This window comes from Corapipo altera, unplaced genomic scaffold (assembly GCF_003945725.1).
Source record: "Corapipo altera isolate COAL_440 unplaced genomic scaffold, ASM394572v1 56, whole genome shotgun sequence".
NCBI classification, from domain to species: Eukaryota; Metazoa; Chordata; class Aves; order Passeriformes; family Pipridae; genus Corapipo; species Corapipo altera.
Genome location: NW_020884896.1, coordinates 1,715,116 through 1,733,629, shown reverse-complemented (window position 1 = coordinate 1,733,629; position 18,514 = coordinate 1,715,116). Strand labels below are relative to the sequence as shown.

The window sequence follows — 18,514 nt, the reverse complement described above, 5'->3', positions numbered from 1 at the left end:
CCTTTCCTTTCCTTTCCTTTCCTTTCCTTTCCTTTCCTTTCCTTTCCCTTTTACCTCCCTTCTTTCCTCCCTCCCTGTGCTTCTACACAATTGCATCCTAGGAAAGATGGCACAGCCTACATCACTGCTGTGCTGCTATTTTGAAAGGCAGGTGTTTTATTCTCCTCTACATGTGGAGCCTGGACAAAACATGGCAAGGAGCAACACACTGTCACAGCGTGTCAGACCTGTGCACAGACCCAAGTAATTTATACAATGCTAAGTTTTAATCAGTCCATGGGTGCACAGGCCTGGTGCAGGGCTATTAAACCATCTGACTGCAGCAGCCTGGAGTTCTCAAGGGCTATGTACTGCCTTCCCAGGAATCTCACTTCCAGCAAAGTGGCCTTTTGGAGGAATGCCACATGGCTGTGGGCACCCAGCATTGTCAGGGGTTGATTTCCAGCCCCTGGCACCCTGCAGCCAGTCCTGCCTTGCCCTTTCCAGGCTCTGGGGCCAGGTGGCAGCCATGGGACCCTATCCCACACACCCGTGCACTGGTTGGCAGGTGGGAGCAAGCCCAGGCAGGTGTCCTCCTGCTTTGGCTGAGTCTTGATACTGGCTGGAGATTTTCTCCAGGTAACTGAGGGCAGAGCCAAAGAGAGTCATCTTTCCTACTGTGTGACCTGGAAAAATCAAACCTTTCCAGCAAGGTCTTCTCTTCTGTTGAAAGATTTTGGGAGACTTTGCACAAATAGGTGTGTGAGAGGGAAAGGCCTCAGGGCAAAGCTGCCAGCATTATACTGGTTCTTTGAATTTAGGAGCCGAGTCGTCTGCGCTTTGGGATGGAAGAAAGTTGAGGTGGATTTCTTACAAGAGTGATCTCCTTTTTTGTGATTCACTAACCTGAGTAAAAGAAAACCTAAATGTGACATCTCTATGTCACATTTTCTATTTATCTTTTCTATAAGAAAGACAGAAGTCATGCATTATGCAGATTTTTTTTTTATGACAAAGATGTTTTCATTGTACCAGTTTCTGCATTAGAAAAGCTTCATACCTTCTGCAGGTTGCCTTCCAAAAGTCATAATTCTGTTGTGCTGCTTCAGCTCCTATTTCTTTGAAGGGTTTTAACATTAGAAGAGGCTTACAAACATTGCAGAGAACAACATAAATAATAATTTTTACCTAGAATTGGGAGCTTTTGAATAGAAAACTTGCACATATATACATACACATATACAACACACAAACAGAGGTGCTTTTATACAAGGTAGACATCCCATTTGCAACAGCATAGAATCTACACAGCAACACCTATTCCAAATAATTCGGGGTATAACAGTAATTTTTTTTTTCAAGTATTCTTCCTGGTACACTTTGTAGACTCATAACACCCAAGTTTTCACTTTGAGAGGTACAACATCCCACAGTTTTAATGTAAGCAAAGCATTACATTGATTAAGTAATGCAGAACCATACATTTAAACAACACCTGTTCTTCAAATAATGACTACTTTTTTCTTCTTGTAGAGAATCCTATAGCTACAGTCTTATATTGTACCTTTTAGTGAACAAGTCATAAAACTTCTTCCAGTTCTTACCAACCAAAAAAGCTAAAACCTTTTTAAAGAAAAGTTATTGTTACAAAAATCGTAATTCTTCCTTGTTCCTACAATAACTTCCTTGAGTCAATTAGAACAGCCAAGGAAAATGCCATTTTAAAGCTTTGATACTTATATTATTAGAAAAATACTAATTTAATTAGAAATAATACTCTGTGCTGTCTCTTCCAAACTACCAGCGTATGTTTTACATTGCTCAGCACTATCATTGTAAGAATTTCTACCTTCCTGACTGCAGGTTTTGCTTTGCTCAGTGTCACCATTATAAGACTGTCTCCCTTCCTGACAGCTGGAAACAGCTGCCTTCAGTTTTTCCTCGATTTTATCAGCTGCAGCACACATTTTTAACTGTCTCAGACTGCTTACTAGGGTTCCATAGGCTCCTTTTATCCCATGACGTTGATACCAGGTTCGAAAGAGCTTAATCTTCTGTTCAGATGTATCACCAGGACAATCCCGAATGACTTGATCTATGGCAGGTTCTGGTACATGGTGATGACGAATAAATGTCAGGACTTGTGGGAATGTCATCTCCTCCACAATACCAGCAATATGGCTGCTCAGGTCAGCATCTAGGAGCATAAAACAGAATTAATACACTTGCCACTTGTATCCTACTGGGTTTTATCACCTGCACCCAGAGTTGATACTTCTCCTATCCAAACCAGATTAAGTTTCAGGTATTCATGATTCAGTATGTTTTATATGTAATTTTTTACAATACATAGCAGGTCTGCCTTTCCATATTCCTACCAAACGCTATGTATTGCAGAGATTTAGGGTTGCATCCACATTGCTTTATACCACTTAGAATATCAGTTCCCTCTGTAACCTATTCTGTCTTTATCACTGAAGTCTGGTCACCCCTCATGTACCTGTTTTTCTCAAAACAGTGTTGGGAGAGGTCCTGGAACAGGACAGGTCTCTCGCTGTGATACAGTTTTGGAGCTTATGTTCTTTTCCTATTGTGTATTACTACTGTGGATAATGTAGGTTTGTGATTCTGCAATCCCACTGTTGTGTGTGGGACTACTGCCTTACCACAATTATCCATGATTCTAGAAATGCAGCTTGCTTTCTCCTACTGTTTCTGTTCATGTCCCCAGGCAGAACTGAAATTCACCTGTTGGCAATGAGTAATTGCTTCCTATACAACAGACATTCCTCCTGAGGCAAAACTTTTATGATACCACTAAATGTCTTCACGAGCACAATATGAGCTGGTATTTCTCTAGTAAGTGTTCACTGTTGTGCTAGAATGACAGGTCTGGACAGCAGCAGTCTACACAAAAATACTCTTTTTTTTTAGCATAGGATTTACATATCTGTATCTCTTTTTTTCCTACTGAATTTTGAGAAATTACTTGTCTCTTACCTGTGTCTATGAGAGGTACATTCTCCTAAAAAGAGAAGGAAGAGAGAAATGAGTAGAAACACGTTTTGTAAAACACCAACCTTGTATAAGAGGATAAATACAATTCATGACACTTCTTTAATTTTCTTTTAGTTTCCTCCATGATTCCTCCATTTTATTTGTGAGGGAATCAGATCAGACAGACAGACCTCTTTTGACTTGAGTAAGCCTGGGGAATCACCTCACAATTGCTATTGCCTAAAATTATGCATGAGGACAGATACCCTGGGTCAGTGGAGGCCTGATGATTTATGAAGTTTTGATCTTGGTCATGTAACTTAGGAAGCATGCCAACAAATCCTGAAGGAATTATAAAGGGTTTCTCTTACTTCTCCCAAAAGAGTCCTCGTGGTGAAATTTACGTCATTAATGTCATAGAAGGGAGGCACACACACACATGGGGAGTCCCAAAGTAACTGAAATGGAACAGAGTTCCTTGCATAAAGGTGAGTTTTTTGTGATCTACACAACAATACTTACATAAGAAGGCTCTGCTTTGAACACTACTTCACTTAGGTTCTCTTTAGCTGTAAGACTCTTCTGTTTTTTCTTCCCTGAAACAAAAAAAAGGGCATTTTTAAAATCAAGGACAATATATCTACCCATTAGACTCCAAGAATATAAAATTACATCTGAGTAAGCAGATTAATATCTTATTGAGAGTATGATAGGAATAAGGAATAGGGAATCACTTACACCAGAATATTGCTCCAGCTATTGTTAGTAGTCCTGCCACAGCTAGCAAAGCAATGGGCCACAGCAGCATTCCTGTTTCTGTTGGAACATTGGAAAATTTACATGAAAGTTAATTCAAGAAATGCAATACAGCAACAAATTCTTAAGTTTTAAACAAGACTGTGTCAGATTTGAGAAGCCTTCCTGTTGTTTCCTAATGGCAAAAGCTACTTCTTAGTTAAAGACTAAGTTAATCATGAGTTGCCCCTGAAAAGGATTAATAACTCCTACATCTGCACCATGAGCAAGGGAAAATCATATTCCAGAGGTCAGTACAGGGCCCAGGAGGTATCATGCCCTTAGCTGTCACGATTCACTACAGACCAGTGTGTAGAAAGTACAGTTGCAATAGCCTCTCAAAAAACAGCAGATGCTAGACCTTGCTTGGTTTTAAAATGGTACCTTTTATTCCACACACAGTATCTGAAGTTGAAGTACATTGTTTTTCAATCACGCCACTTCCACATCTGCAGAAAACATGAACAAAAATTATTATGGGGTTTTTTTCTCTCTTTATAAACTGTCAAAAGAACAAATCACTATCTTCTGTTGTGTTTAGCTTTTATCAGCTAAATATTTCATATATCAAGGTCTTGGAGTTTAGAAATTAAAATGAAAGGTATGAAAATAGCATGGAAAAGTGGGGGAGTGAGAAAAGGTGTGCAATTATTTTCTTAATGTAACAGTAGGGCACACAAGGACAACAGGAAAACTCAGATATTTTATTACGTGTTTTGAAAAGTATATACAGTCTTGGTGGACATATAAGTTTTTCTGCATGCCTTTGGAAAACCTCCATAGATGCAAACTGAGCTGACTGAACAACGTCATCTCACATGCAAAGGGAAACTAGTATGCTTTCCCTTAGGTTATAGATTACCTTAGCCCCTGTCTTGAAACTACCTGGAAAAAACTGTGATAACATATGATATTAACAATTTCATATGTAGTGATGAAGGCATAAACTTACACGGTACATTCAATGCACTCCGTACATGGTACAGAATTGCAAAAATGGTTCTTTACACAGGCACATTCCGTGTTCTCTTCTGGGGTACAGTTCTTTACAACCTCGAAACCTAAAATAAATTTCTCAAAGTGTATTAGTTTGAAAAAGCAGGCTTCTGCTCACAAGATCTTGTCCTCAGACTTACGTGCTGTTAGCTCTACCACTGCTGGCACTGGCGAGGCTTAACTTTAGAACACGCATACACAGCTTTTATGAGGAGCCGGGCTGCCGGAGCCTTGGGAATTCGGAGCTGTCAGAGAGACCTCTGCTGGCCGAGAGCTCAGAAAACTGATCACACGATAAAGTTCCTGCCAGAAGAGAACTCATTCGGCACTGCTAAATCCCAACTTCTTTTTCCCATTCAGAAGGAATGGGAAGGAAGACAAAAGGAAACTCAGAAAAACACATAGCCCATCTCCTCACTTAATGTTGAAGATGGGTTCTTTACTCTCCCTTACAGACAACAAATTTTATCTTTTCTTGAGGACCTCCAGTGATGAGGAATTCCACTCTCTCTTTTTAACTAACATATTCTCGAGAAATATTCTGCGGAAGTATCAAAACAAATTAATTCATTTTCTCCTATCCTCAGTGTATATGATAATGCCATCTCCATCTATGAAAAAATATTTCTGCATTAAAGATTAATGTAAGTATCTACCTTCTATGAAAGCTATTTTCTTAGGCATATAAAAACATAAAAAAATTAATTACTACATTCAGTGCCGGGCTATATAACCACGTTATATTTCAAAATTTGATGAAGCTCTATTGTGAAACCAGTGCTGAAGCAACTCATGAAAATAGCAAACATGAATGATCCTAAGAATGGAACTTCATGTGGTAATTTTCATCTTGCCTAAGGTTTTCTACTGACTTTTCTTCAACTACATTATTGTCCATGGAATAATGTGACTGGCTATCCCATTACCCTTTTCCTCCCTTCAGTTTAAATCCCTTCAGTTCTTTGTGGCACTGTACAAAATACTGAATTGTTTAGCTCTAGTCAGCTTCATCACCCATGCAAAAATGCTTATTTATAGTAGCAAATGAGAGGAAAATTTTCTGTCCATATTGGGGTCTTACAAGAAGAGGAGAGCACTGGAGATTGACATTCCAGCAGGTGATCCGAGTAAAACCATATTGGAGTTAAGAGCTGTCTCTCCACTCGCTAAAACTTGATTTTGGGTATGAGGAATGAGGAAGTGGAAAATGTTTGTGTTATTTCTAAATAACACCTCTTGCCTCCACTGCTGAATGCAGAATACTGGGGTAGGTGGGCCACTGGTCTGACCCAGTAGGGCATTCCTGTTAGTCTCATAGTTTGACCCTATGTCCCACACAGCATCTTGAATGTATAAATGACAACGATCTATCAGCTCTAGCAATTTTAAATAAGTAATTACATGGAAGACTACAAAACAAACCATTGGGAATTCTCCCATCATTGCTTCTTACACCCCTTTTTTAAATAGAGAGTGAAGAAGAGGAAGAGCTTCTCTTCCTGGCCTCTAACCAGTTTGTATAGCTTCTGCTTTGCAAGCACTTTGGCTGAGCAAAGGTAGATATAAGGATAAATAATGGACCAACTATTCTTCTTCCTACTTTGTGCTTGATGAACGGGAACCGGAGGATAAACATTACTTTCTTATGAAATCATTTATGTTCTACCACTAAAAGTTTTGAATCTGCATGCTACCCACTATTCAGGGATTGTGGAGACTTTTCAGTGAAATCCTGTATCAAAGAAGAGTCATTACGAGTTGCCATTTCTACAGACATACCAAACACGCTGTCGCACGAAGAGCATCTCCTACACTCATTCAAATCATTGAGGTGCTCTGTGTACTCCTTTCCACTTTGACACTGAGCACAGTGTTTGCTAATATCTGTTGGGCAGGTGATATTTTTAACAAAACCTGTAGAGAAAGAAAAACAAGAATATGGACAGAAGCCACCAGCTATAAGACTTTCATCAGAATTTTATTTTTATTCCCTAATACTTTTTCATTCCAAATATAGAGTCTATATTCTTCATGTATATGTATATGCACTTCAGGAATGCAGAATATGTAAGATCTGATTACCCCCCTTTTTCTTCAATTTAAGACTGAAGGACAAGACACCAAATAAAATTGGAACAACCATGAATATATGGAATCTTGTAGGCAAAAGCATGTGTTTTCACTTTTTTAACCTCTTTCAAGTATGCTTAATTCTTTGCTCTTTTGTAACAAGCATGGTATGTGACAACTACTATCTATAGTGAGAAGTTATTGGTGCACTGAGCTCAAGAAATACTTTTGAAGTGGCTGATGTCCTGTAACAAAGACAGATACAGCTAGAATGAAGCACTGCATCTAGGAAAGCACCTCATGCCACTTATCCCAGCACAAAGCAATTGTCCATGCTATGGTTTCTGCTGTTAATGACTTTTCAAACACAATCTTACAATGATACTCACCACTTTTACATTTCTTACAACACTGACCATCTAAATCATATTCATCCTGGTTACAATTAATTTCCCTCCTGGCAATGATCCTCCTGTTGTAGTCTATGTGCGTTAGAGCTTCAGTATCATTTTTGCACTGTGCTTCAATAATTAAGACAGCCACCTAGAAGAGAAGAACAGCAAATTAGACAAAAAGCTATGAAGGACTGTAGGTGTGTTTTAATACTATCAGTCACATCAGAAGTGTTACTCTATAGCTAAACATATTGACATGCACCTGCTTATTAAAACTGTTCATGACTTTAGAAGATTTAATGGACAATGAGAGCACATACTAGACTGAAAGCCATGAACCCTACCTCTACAGGCACTCTCCTCTCAAATTAATTTAAACTGATCCATTTCTCTGAATTTCTTTGAATGTAATGTCAAGTTCAATTGCACAGTGCTTGGGTTTTTTTGTTTGTTTGCATTTTTTTTCTGTTACTAGTCAGTAGGAGCTTTATTAGTAGTCCATTAATAGCTTTATTAATAGTCCGTATCATTTTCCATGATAAAAATAAACCACTGTGAATGAGAGGTCAAACCATTCCTTTTTTTTCTTTTCTTTTTTTTTTTTGTCTATTTCGGAGTGAGGTGGGAAAATGAAAAGGATAAATCTGCTATAGTTTGCCTTTTTCTCAGCAATAGTTTCTGGGGAATTCTGTATATACTCTGCATGCACTAAATATGAGATATCTATATAATGGAGCTACATACTGCTTGCATGCTGACCATTACTTTAGTTAGATTCAGAAAACTCTTTATGTTAACTTGCTGAAAAATGGATTTGGATATCAAACTGGGCTCGCAAGTGAAGGAAGTGTTATCTGTTGCATTACTGATGTAATCAATATGATCACTGTCTTCTGACTTCTAAAAGTATCCATTTCTTTTGATCCTCTAGTCTATTCAGAGATGGGAAGGTGGAAAGCATTTTATTTCCTTGGCAGCCATCTGTTTAAAAATGTATATAATATTAGTTACTAGGCTGAAATGAAGAAGACCTTTCTTTGCACCTGGAGGAGAAGCTTGGGTATCTGTGGGTATAGATGCTCAGCCCATCACTTCCTCTGATCAATGCACTCTCTTCCTTTACTGTCAAAGCTTTCACAGAGGTCTTTTCTGAATCCCAGTGTAATGCTTTTAAAAGTTTAAAGTCAATGGAAGGCGTAAACAGAAGCTTTCAAATGGATGTGTCAAATTAGTGTGATTTTTTTTCCTTTTGCCTGGGAGAACTGTCTTACTAAATACTGGGTAAGAAAGTCCAATTAAAAAATAATTACTAAGATGTAGTCAGGGACGTACAACCTTTCTAGTTTGGCTTTCCCTAAAGCAGTATGAAGAAAATGTCCAGAGAGTCATGCAGAAAAGGGGATATAATGAAAGAAACATCTTTCTAAATTACTAATATCAGCAAAACTTAGCGATCTTTTTGCTGTGTTTACCAAATGCCTGCAAATACGGTGTGTGCAGAGACACATCTTCCCTCACGTGAACAAACCTCTCTGCCTCTTGTTTACGCTCTTATACAAGTGAGCTATGCTGGTACAGTGAAGGGCTACAGTGTCATAAATTTTTAGATAGAAGCCCTCCTCTCTTGCTCACGGAGATGAACTTCCTGGTACACTTACAAGAAGTGGGGGTCACTTCTCAGAATCTGACACTTAAGCAGCACCAAACACCTACTTTGGTTCTGCTTGCAGAGACATCTTACAACGCCGTTCTGTAGAAGGAATAATAATAAAACTGTGGAGATATTTTTCAAAGCAACACCCTAATTTTTTCCAAACATTTCTTCTCCTTTTCTCACCCGCTTAATGGCAATCCACTTTCTATATAAAAATTTTGGTGTTTCTTATAGGAAAAAAAAAAAAGAGTCAATAGTCATTTTGCTTCCTGTACACACCTTAGCTGCTTTTTTTGTTGTCACTGAGCAGTAACACTAATATCAGAAAGGAAGCACTTAGGGGCTTTTATACAGGCAGGGATGATAGGTGCTTTTTTGTGATCTGTATGCTCAAGCAGCAGCTGTATGTTCTCAGCCTAAAATGACTCACAGAGGCTCTCTTTTAACTTTCTCATCTTAACCTAAAAAAAAGACAAGTAAATTTCATATCTAAACTGAAGACTTAGATTGAACTAAGCAGTCAATGGGAAGAAGATCAATCAGTCAGGGACACCTAACCTTAACAGAATCCATAAAAATTATCACATGAGCCCATATTTTCTGGTTTCTTTCCATTTACATTGCCCAGGCAATGAAGAGAGTTTTCTACCCGCTCCCTCTCCTTCATTCCAACTGAGTCCTCCAAAATGCTTTCACCAACAGCTTATTTGCTAAGGAGACTTATAAAACCTGTTTTCATCTGCATTCTGAGGGCAGAGTGACAAGAACTTTAGTTTCTTTGAATATTCATGTCATTTGGGGATTTTCAGGCCTCCAATTTTTCCTTTATCGGAGTATTCTTCATAACATGTCAACCTACTTCAACTGAAAAGCTTCTGCAGACATGGTTTATAGGCATGTAATCCCATCTTTCAAAGTGTGTGAATGTGTAATTTGCATACAGGACTTTTTAAAATTTTTCAATGTTAACCCTGAGAAAAAAATTGTCTCTGCTTTCTCCTGTTACCTCTACAATACATTTTATTTTTAGCAAACCACTTCTCTCATTTCTAATCCCTAGATGCCAGTGAATGAGAAGGATGATGCCTTCAGAACTTGGTGGCCTTTTTTTTCCCACTACACATTTGTTACATGGAGTAAGGTGCATGAGCTCATCAGGGGCTTTCTAAGTGTAAAAAAAAGGTGGAGGGGGGATTTTTCTTGCTTTTTTTTTTTTTGCCTAGTGGAAGTTGGGTTGCTAGAGTTAGCTCCATCTTAATACACTTTTCTCTGTAATTAATCTCCGTTGTATTAACTCTTTCAGGATAGCTTTTTCAAAGAATAATTTCACTCAAAGAGTAATGTTAAGAGGATTCTCTACTCCAATTCTTTCACTATGACATGTAATTTCTGCCTCCAAAATCTCCAGTATCACTTTCCCTCCAACTCTTTTTTTTTTTCTGCCACCAAGGCTTCAGTTCATAGTTAGCACCAAAATAACCTCTAAAAATAGTACTGCACATTCTAAAATCTTTTATGGGAAGGACAAAAAGAAACCAGTTCCATTTTCTGGAGCCCAGCAATGGGAGTTGATATTTTTCCACCACTAGAAGCATCCTGAGCTTCTTAAATTTTGAAAAGGCACGTGTTCAGTGCCTGTGAAAGCAAGAAGCCTCAGCTATTGTCCAGCTTCTTAAAATAGTCACTGTCCAAATTCAATTAATTATTATTTCACATCTCAGCTGACTCACGTGCAAATTACAGCAATACATTGGGGCTGGGAGTTGTATGGTTTGTTATTTTATTGGGTTTTGGTTTTTTGTTTTTCAGGAGTACTGTACTAATGAACACCTAGTAAATACAATTTGGAAGAGTTGGAATAATATTAACAGCTCTCATCTCACTTTGATGTTGTGGTTAAGGATGAATAAGAGCTGGACAGCACAGAACTTTAGCAACTCTTTCCTTTCTTGCTTTTGTAAACAGTAAGGTTTTCTTACTGTGACTTTCTCTTTGTTCAGTGAGGTACTGCAAAGACAAAGGCAGTTAGCTGTGGGAACATGCCCAGACATGTTTCCAGAACTGGGGCCCTTATACTTTTCACTTGAATCTTGGGTCATCCCAACCCATTTTATGGCTGTTTATGCGTGTACATGTAAACGTGTGTACTGGTTTCCCGTGAAATGAGAAAAGAAGGATCAGCACTTTAATGTAGGAGTCCTGTTTTCAAGGGTATGTCCTTCTGAATTTCCAGAAAACTGCCTGCTCTGTAGTCGTATCAGATAAAAAATATCCTAGATAAAATATTTAGGTAACACTTCACTCTCTTCAGAGTTCTTTTAGTTCTGTTCCTTTAGAGTGTCTCCAAGTAGTATATAGTTTCGTGGCTCTTTTTACAAGGAGAACTTAGATGTTTTCTAACTACATAGACCGTTGCTATTTTTGCGTGACTATCCCTGTGACTTCAGTGCAGCGCAGAGCTCCTTGCAAAATTGAGGTCTCATTCAACAAACCGCTTTCATGTTCTGGTTTAACCAAAACAACATGCCAAACCCTGACCAGGTTTACTCATTCATAAGTAGTGGAACAAGATGCCAATTAAAAAAAAAATAAATTTAAAATAGAAAGTATTTAGGAGTGTTATGGTCTTTCTAAGGGGTACTGAAATATGGAAACAATTGGAAAATAAGAATATAAATTATATATTCTCTGGGAGCAGTGAGATAAGATAGAAAGTACTTTTAACCTTAATACATATTCTGAATAGTTCCAACACAGCAAGCCAGACTGATATTTCTGCCAGTGGTTTGCTGCTCCTGTAGAGGAACAGATAATACACCCTTCTGTCAGCAGATGAAAATCCTTCTTTGTATTTAACTATGCTCTGGCGATTTGTGTAGGGGCATGGATAGAACTCTCTGAAATGCTTTAGATAGTTTATTACCTGTTATATAGTAAATCAGATCAGAATTTGAGTGGTTTATATGTTAAGACTTGATTCTAACCCAACAAACCGCAAACAAACTGTGTTTGCTAGTAATGTAACCACACTGTGAAGAGGCTTTAAATGTCAGCTCCAGTGAATTATCTCTGAAACAGGTGAAAATTGGGGTTGGGGAAGCATTGTGTACTGCATCCACACTTCCAGGCAGTGGGAGGCTCTGCTATGCAACAGGGCTCACTGTCACCTGCCTCATCCCCACTATCCCATGTCTGGGCTCTAGGAGCAGGATTGCCTGGGGGCGGCTCTAGCAGAGCCCAGGCTGAGTCAGGGCATCCATGTGTCCCTCGGTCTCCTGCCCTGGAGCTTGCTGCCACTACAGCTCTTTGGCCTAAAGCGCCTGTACTAGTGCAGATCCCTGGGCTGGGCACCGACACACCTCCTAACCTTTCCTGTTGGCAGCAGCCCTTCAAAATCGGTGTTTGTGAAGGTAACTTTACCAATGAAAGTAAGACACGAAACCAAACCTATGAAGCTGCTGGGACACATGTTGTGTGCGCAGGGATGATTCAGGCAAGACGGGAAGGCCCTGCCCCACTGCTTCCAGTAAATGCTGCACACCATGCCACCAGGCTTGGACTATTCCTCTAGCTTTTCCTGGGTCACTGTCACAGTGGTTCAGACTCCTCCCGCACGGGTATTTGCTTTTATGTTGCTTTACCGAATCGCTGTGTTATGGATGCCCTGAGGCGCAGTGCAAGACAGCTCCCCCACTAACGTGGTTTCAGCGCGGGCAGGGTCTCACCGTGCTGGCGGTGCGAGATGCTCAACCTGCCGTCCAGCGTCTCCGGACAGCACCGGTAGCTGCGGAGCGAGACCAGCCACAGCTGTCCCTTTGTCCCCCCACCTCCAGCACACGACCCCGTGTCCCTGACAGCGCCCCACATCCATACTCCTTTTCTTCCGTCCGCTTTTCCACAACACCCACTTCCCTTCGCCCTGCACCCTCAGAAGCGGCTGTAACATCATAAAGTGCCTAAACTTGAAAGTGGGGGTTTTCTTTTTCCCTTTTAAAACATCGCCTAAACGAGTTAGCTGGAATCCCGGGAAGAAGCCTGTCGCTGCCGGCGGCGATCAGCACCCGGGCAGCGTTTGTCGCTCGGCTGTGCCGAGTCCCCGCCCGGCCCCGCAGCCCCCGCCCGGGCTGGTCCCGCCGCCCGGGCTGGTCCCGCCGCCCGCGGCCGAGCAGCCAGACCTGACACCGCCCCGCCGCCCGCCCCGCTGCCCTGCCCGGGCGGACACTTACGAGGAGCAGGGAAAGGAGCCCCCGGGCCATCCCGCCGCTGCCCAGCGCTGCCCCGCACCTTCCGGCAGAGCACAGCCCGCACGCCCCGGCAAGGCAGGCGGCCCTGCCCACCGGGCTCCTCCCATATGCTGGCAGCTGGAGCGGGGCTGGGCGGCGCGGAGGGGCGGGCAGCGGGGTTGGGGAGCGCTGCTGCTGCCCCGCAGGTTCCCGGCGCGGTGAAGCGGCCCCGGGCAGGGTCCCCTCCGCCGGGTGAGCCCGCGGGCACGGCCCAGCACAGCCCCGCGGTCACACAGAGCGAGGGCACGGCGGCTGTCGGGAGCTCCGCGGGGATCGCGGCTCTTCGTCAGACACACCCACCCGGCAGCCTGTGAATGCCAAGCACAGCCCCGAGGTCACGAAGCCAACGGACTTTGGGCTGGGAATGAGGAATTTAATTTATGTCCTAGCTGCTGGGCGAAGCAATGTCCTCCCCACCGAGGGCAGAAACTCCGCTTCTGTAGTATTGACAAGGACAGGCTTGGGGTAGGGAGTCCCGAATCAGTAGGAGTGGAGCAGTCTCAGAACAGGCTAAACTCACTGCAGCGGAAGGGATTGCTGTTGAAGGGATTGCTCAAGCCTGTGACATTTTGTAGCTTTCTAGTCACTTGTGTTTTTCGTGCAAGCTTTCAGTGTTTTGAAGTACTGGTAGTCTGGCCTCCTTTGTAGAGTTAGAAATAACGTGAGGGTGTGAGTTATCAATATGTGTTTTGATCTTTCAGGTTTTGACATGATTCTGATGCCTTGGGAAGATATGGTTGCAATCGAGCTGGCGTTTTCATTTTAAACACCATTTTTCAGTGGTTTATGACTCAGATTTTCAGAAACTCTTCAGCTTTTCTGCTAGTACGGGCCTTAGCTGCCATACAGATAAGCTGGGTTCATAACATCACCAAAAAATAGCTGCTGTTTTAAATATTTCGGGCTTTTTAACCGCTTCCGGATAAACTGAAATGTACTGCTGACACATTTTTAGAGATGCTACCTTTGGAGTATCCTTGAACAATCAACTTTTTGCGTTCCCAATGGTAGGATGGAATATAAGGAACGAGAGGCACCTCTCTTGGGTGTAGCGCCTGGGTTACATGTGTGTAGTTCTTACTGGGCAAACCCAAATCAGTGTGTACTTGAGACTGCTACTTTTAGCAGAAGTTTATGTGCGAGTAGGGGTGGAGTAGGGACTGCAAGCAACTTTGTCCGGATCTGGATGGTTGCTGCAGCAGAAAGCTTGGTAAAATTATTTCCAAATTCTTCACTCAGGGGGTTGTGTTTTGTCCTAAAAGCAAAACTGTATGTGCCTGGGCCCTCAGCAGGCATTGCTTAGCGTTGGGTAACACCTCGATGTGTCCCTTGCCCCAGTTATCCAAAATCTTCTGCTAATGTAGCTAATGTCTCTTAGGTGCGTGTGGTTTGCACTCCTCCCTGCCCCCCCCGGGGGTGTGATGACTGTGTGCATGTAGCTGTTTTGCGGTGGAGTGTTTTTTGTCTTGATAGGGAGCTTTGAGAGACATTTTAGAAGCCACCATATTCATGTCAAAACAGCACTGCCTGAATGTTGCTTGCAGTCGTACCTTACGTAATTGTTTGGGAGTTTTATATATATAACGAAAAAAGAGAAATGTGTTGGCAGGATTTTTTGTTTGTTGTTTGACTATCCTGAGCTGGTATCAGTGAGCACTAGAAGGTCAGTGTTTTGCTCTTTTCTATGTTCATTGGGTTGCAGCAGCTTTTTTTTTTGGCTGGTAAAAGTTGTAGGGTTGACTCTTGTCTTTACTCAACCTTCATCTAAAGCTTAATTCGGGTGTCAGCAGAGGCACGTTAAGCAGTGCAGGCGCTGCAGTATTTCTCTTGCCAGCAGATGGCCTTGTGCCTCTCCTAACTCGCGAAGAGGGATCTGACAGGGGCGAGATGCAACCCGAGGAACAGTTAACACACACTTTTTAGCTCTTGCAATTCCGCCTTTAGAAATGCAAGGTCCTGGAATTAAAGTGAATTTTTTTATTTTTATTTTATTTTATTTTATTTTACTATACTGGCTGGATTTGTTGTTGTTGTTGTTGTTTTGTTTTTTCCTTGTTATTGTTGTCCTGTATCCACATACACTGGTCATAGGAAATTCTATTCCAGGTAGCTGCAAAAACACCAAAGGAATAATTCTGAATACACATGATCATATTATTCTGACTATTAGAATTGCTGAGTTGGGATCTGTATTCATGCCCTAACTGGCATCAAACCTTTTCTTCCTTCTCCAGAAACTTACTTGCACCTAGAGAAACTAACTCTGTTGGGATATTATGACATTATGAATTGCTAAGTTTTTGAGAGGGTTACCTTAACTAATCTCTCCAGGTGAACAAAAAATTGTCAAGGTGCAATAAAATGTAATTGAGGGCCTGGAGCCCTTTGCATTGTATTGGTCTCACCTCAGAATGTTGCATCCATATTTATATTCCAGAAGGAAAATAACAGGGGAGGAAGCATAAGATCTGACTTGCTTTCTACTACTTGCTTCTCTGTTAAATTGTTACAGATTTTTTAATTTTTTTTTTAATATTTTGTTTAGATTTGTTTTGGCATATTGGTAATTTTTAGCACTTCTTTTGTATTAAGATTGGACAATTAGGTTAATATAGTATAACTTAACCAAAGTAGTTATGCCAAACTTAAATTCTCCTTTGACCTAAAATACACATTAGAAGATTATTATTGAGCAGAAGACTTACACTGAGATACCTTAATATAATAAATGTGGGAGCTATTAAGAACTCCCTACTACATTTCTCTTCCTGTTAACTTTACATTTTCTTTTCTTGTATATATTGACTTATTCTGCTGTCTTTTAGTAGATAATAAGCTTGCCTTAAAATGTGGATTATGGCACACAACTTTTGTATTTGCACAACTTGATTTGGCTGGAAAGAGAGGAAAATAGGAGAGAATGCAGAATGTACATTTTAGAGATACTTAAAATTATACATTTTATTATGTGATTCAAGTTTTTGAAAGACCCTGAAGTTTTAAGGGAAAGAAGATAAAGCTCAAACACTTAATAATTGGACCCAAGGTTTCTGTTTTGTTTTGCTTATTTGTTTGTTGCACTTTCTGTCGGCCTTTTGATTTAGTTTGCTTTTCTGTTTTGCCTCTCCCCTCTCTCTGGTTCAGAACAACCAACCTAATTTTGACTTTTTGTTTAAGTACTAGAGTAAGCAATCCATTACTTGTGCAGCTGTATTGCATCTCCTTCGTCCTTGATTCAAACCTCTTCTGTTTTGTGACTCTCATCACAAGCGTCAGCCTACACTATTGGGAAATTATTAGAGTGGCATCGGTCCTTAAATAATCAGTTCTTGCTCAGTACAGTTTTATGATGGTTTTATTGTTTTCCAAATCTTCTGTGAAACGTTAAAACAGTGACCTTGCTCCAGCTACCAGGTGCACCCTTTGTTCTGAGGTCTTGTAGACCAGAAAAGATTTGTAACCACTGTTAACTGTTGGCTTCTGTGTTGCAGTGTGGTGTGGCCAGATTCTGGCAATTGGGGATTACCCTTCTCCCTTTTTCTTAACACTTAGAATCATCTGGATTTGTGGTATAGCAAAAGGTTCTTGGTCAGATGATGTGGTAGACCAAACACCCTGTTCTGTGTGTGGAGGAGCTCATATGACTTCATAGAAGTGGGAAAGTGGGATGTGAGCAGAGAGGTTTATGAAGACTCTGTGGGCTTTTTCATAAGGGTGCCGTGTGGTGTTACATCAAATCAGGAAGTTCTGACATGCAGCATGTTTATTTTAAAAATAATGGAAGTCTGATATAACTGCCTGTGGAGCCATAGCTGCTAGTGTTTATCTAAAAAAAAAAACAACCCACACAAGCAAGAAAACAGAGTGGAAACAAAAAAACCTGAACTAGAACAAAACAGTGGAAACTGAAACTTGTAGCAAGTACCTTTTCCCCTTTAGCAGTTCTTCTCTGGAGACGGTGATAAAGGAGAACTGGGCATAGGCCCTGGCCCTCCAAAAGAAAGCTGTAGCAGACGGATGTCCTTTTTCTCATAATTCAACTTCCTGACACAACCCTGGATCCATGCTTTCGTTCAACAGACCCAGTTCAGATGACGTCAATGCATTCTTCACAGCAGGGGAAAAAAAATCATTTTTCAAACAAACCGAGCATTTCCTTAGACTGGAAAAGCAAATTGGCTGGATGCCTGGTGGCTTCTACAGCCAATCACTATAACCTTACCATAAATGTAGATGTGTTTCTATCTTAGAGTTGATTATTGACTTTATTTTAGCCATGGGACCATCCTGTCCCAGTCCTCTGTGTGTGCACTGTACCAGGGAGTGCTGAGATACTGGATGCTGCATTATTTAGCAAATATTTTGCACATCACATGGGCTGACTTAAGTGAGCTCACTCAAATTTGACTATGTGACTTGATAGACTGTAAATGCATCTCTTTTAATTGTTTTGCAGAGCTCTGTCTCCATCCAGATCTTGCAGCAGGCAGCTTAGCTTCAGAGGCCGGCTGGTGCTCTTTTCTCTTTTTTCGAGCTAATTGGTCTTAGTTGTTTTTTGAAGGTGCTGTTACTAAGATTATGCTTTACACATTTGAAGCTTGATGTACAGCAAATGCTAACTGTCAAACATGTAACAGATGAGCTGTAAAAGCTTTTGAGATAATCTGCTAGGGATGCTAGATGTTCTCCAGGGGTGAGGAAGTGTTCAAACCTTTTCCCTTCAGGCACTGCCTGGACAGACCACTGCTGATTTAATTTGTGAGTTAAATCCAAGACTGAATCCTTGTACCAAGGATGAGAGAGGGAAGATCTGTAAAGAAATGTCTGGAGTTAAAAGGTAAATATGAGTAAAAGGAGATCTTTAGTTTTGCTCTTAATCTCTAATCTGAAGATGACAGTAACAGGTGTACCAGATGACTTTATTTCTGATGCTGAGTGACACCCCAAACAGCTGCCCTTCAAGGAAAACAGTTTTCATTATAATTTGAAAATAAACTAAGAAAAATTTTATTAAAGTTAGTGAACAGGAGAAGCTAAAGGAAACATTTTAAAGGATCTTAGCATAGTGTAGTTTCTGAGATTGTAAGAAATATTATTTCTTTGGGATTCAGTTCCATTGTTTTGCTTTGCACTGTCATGCTTCTCTTTCTGGGATATCATCTGATAAGTGAAACTAGATAAAGTGATGCCTTGTGGCTGAGACTCCAAACAGTCTTGTTTTGGTTTCTTTTGATATCTCTTAACCTTTGAAATTCTTTGGGGGTGGTGGAGACATGACACTGATGTGAAAAGTTTTATCCCTCCCACTGATACCTCAGATGTAGTTCAGCATCCTCTGTGACATC

General features: G+C 40.8%; 1 protein-coding gene across 1 annotated transcript; it reads right to left on the bottom strand.

Moving 5' to 3' along the window:
* Positions 1 to 1,138: 1,138 nt before the first annotated feature.
* FAS (Fas cell surface death receptor) lies at positions 1,139 to 13,219 on the bottom strand. The gene is made up of 9 exons (XM_027648335.1): positions 13,113 to 13,219; positions 7,227 to 7,380; positions 6,547 to 6,681; positions 4,724 to 4,832; positions 4,156 to 4,220; positions 3,715 to 3,792; positions 3,499 to 3,572; positions 2,980 to 3,004; positions 1,139 to 2,176 (listed from the first exon to the last, which is right to left on the bottom strand). Exons 1-9 carry the CDS (start codon positions 13,140 to 13,142, stop codon positions 1,740 to 1,742), a joined length of 1,107 nt encoding a protein of 368 aa, XP_027504136.1. The 5' UTR covers positions 13,143 to 13,219; the 3' UTR covers positions 1,139 to 1,739.
* Positions 13,220 to 18,514: the final 5,295 nt, after the last annotated feature.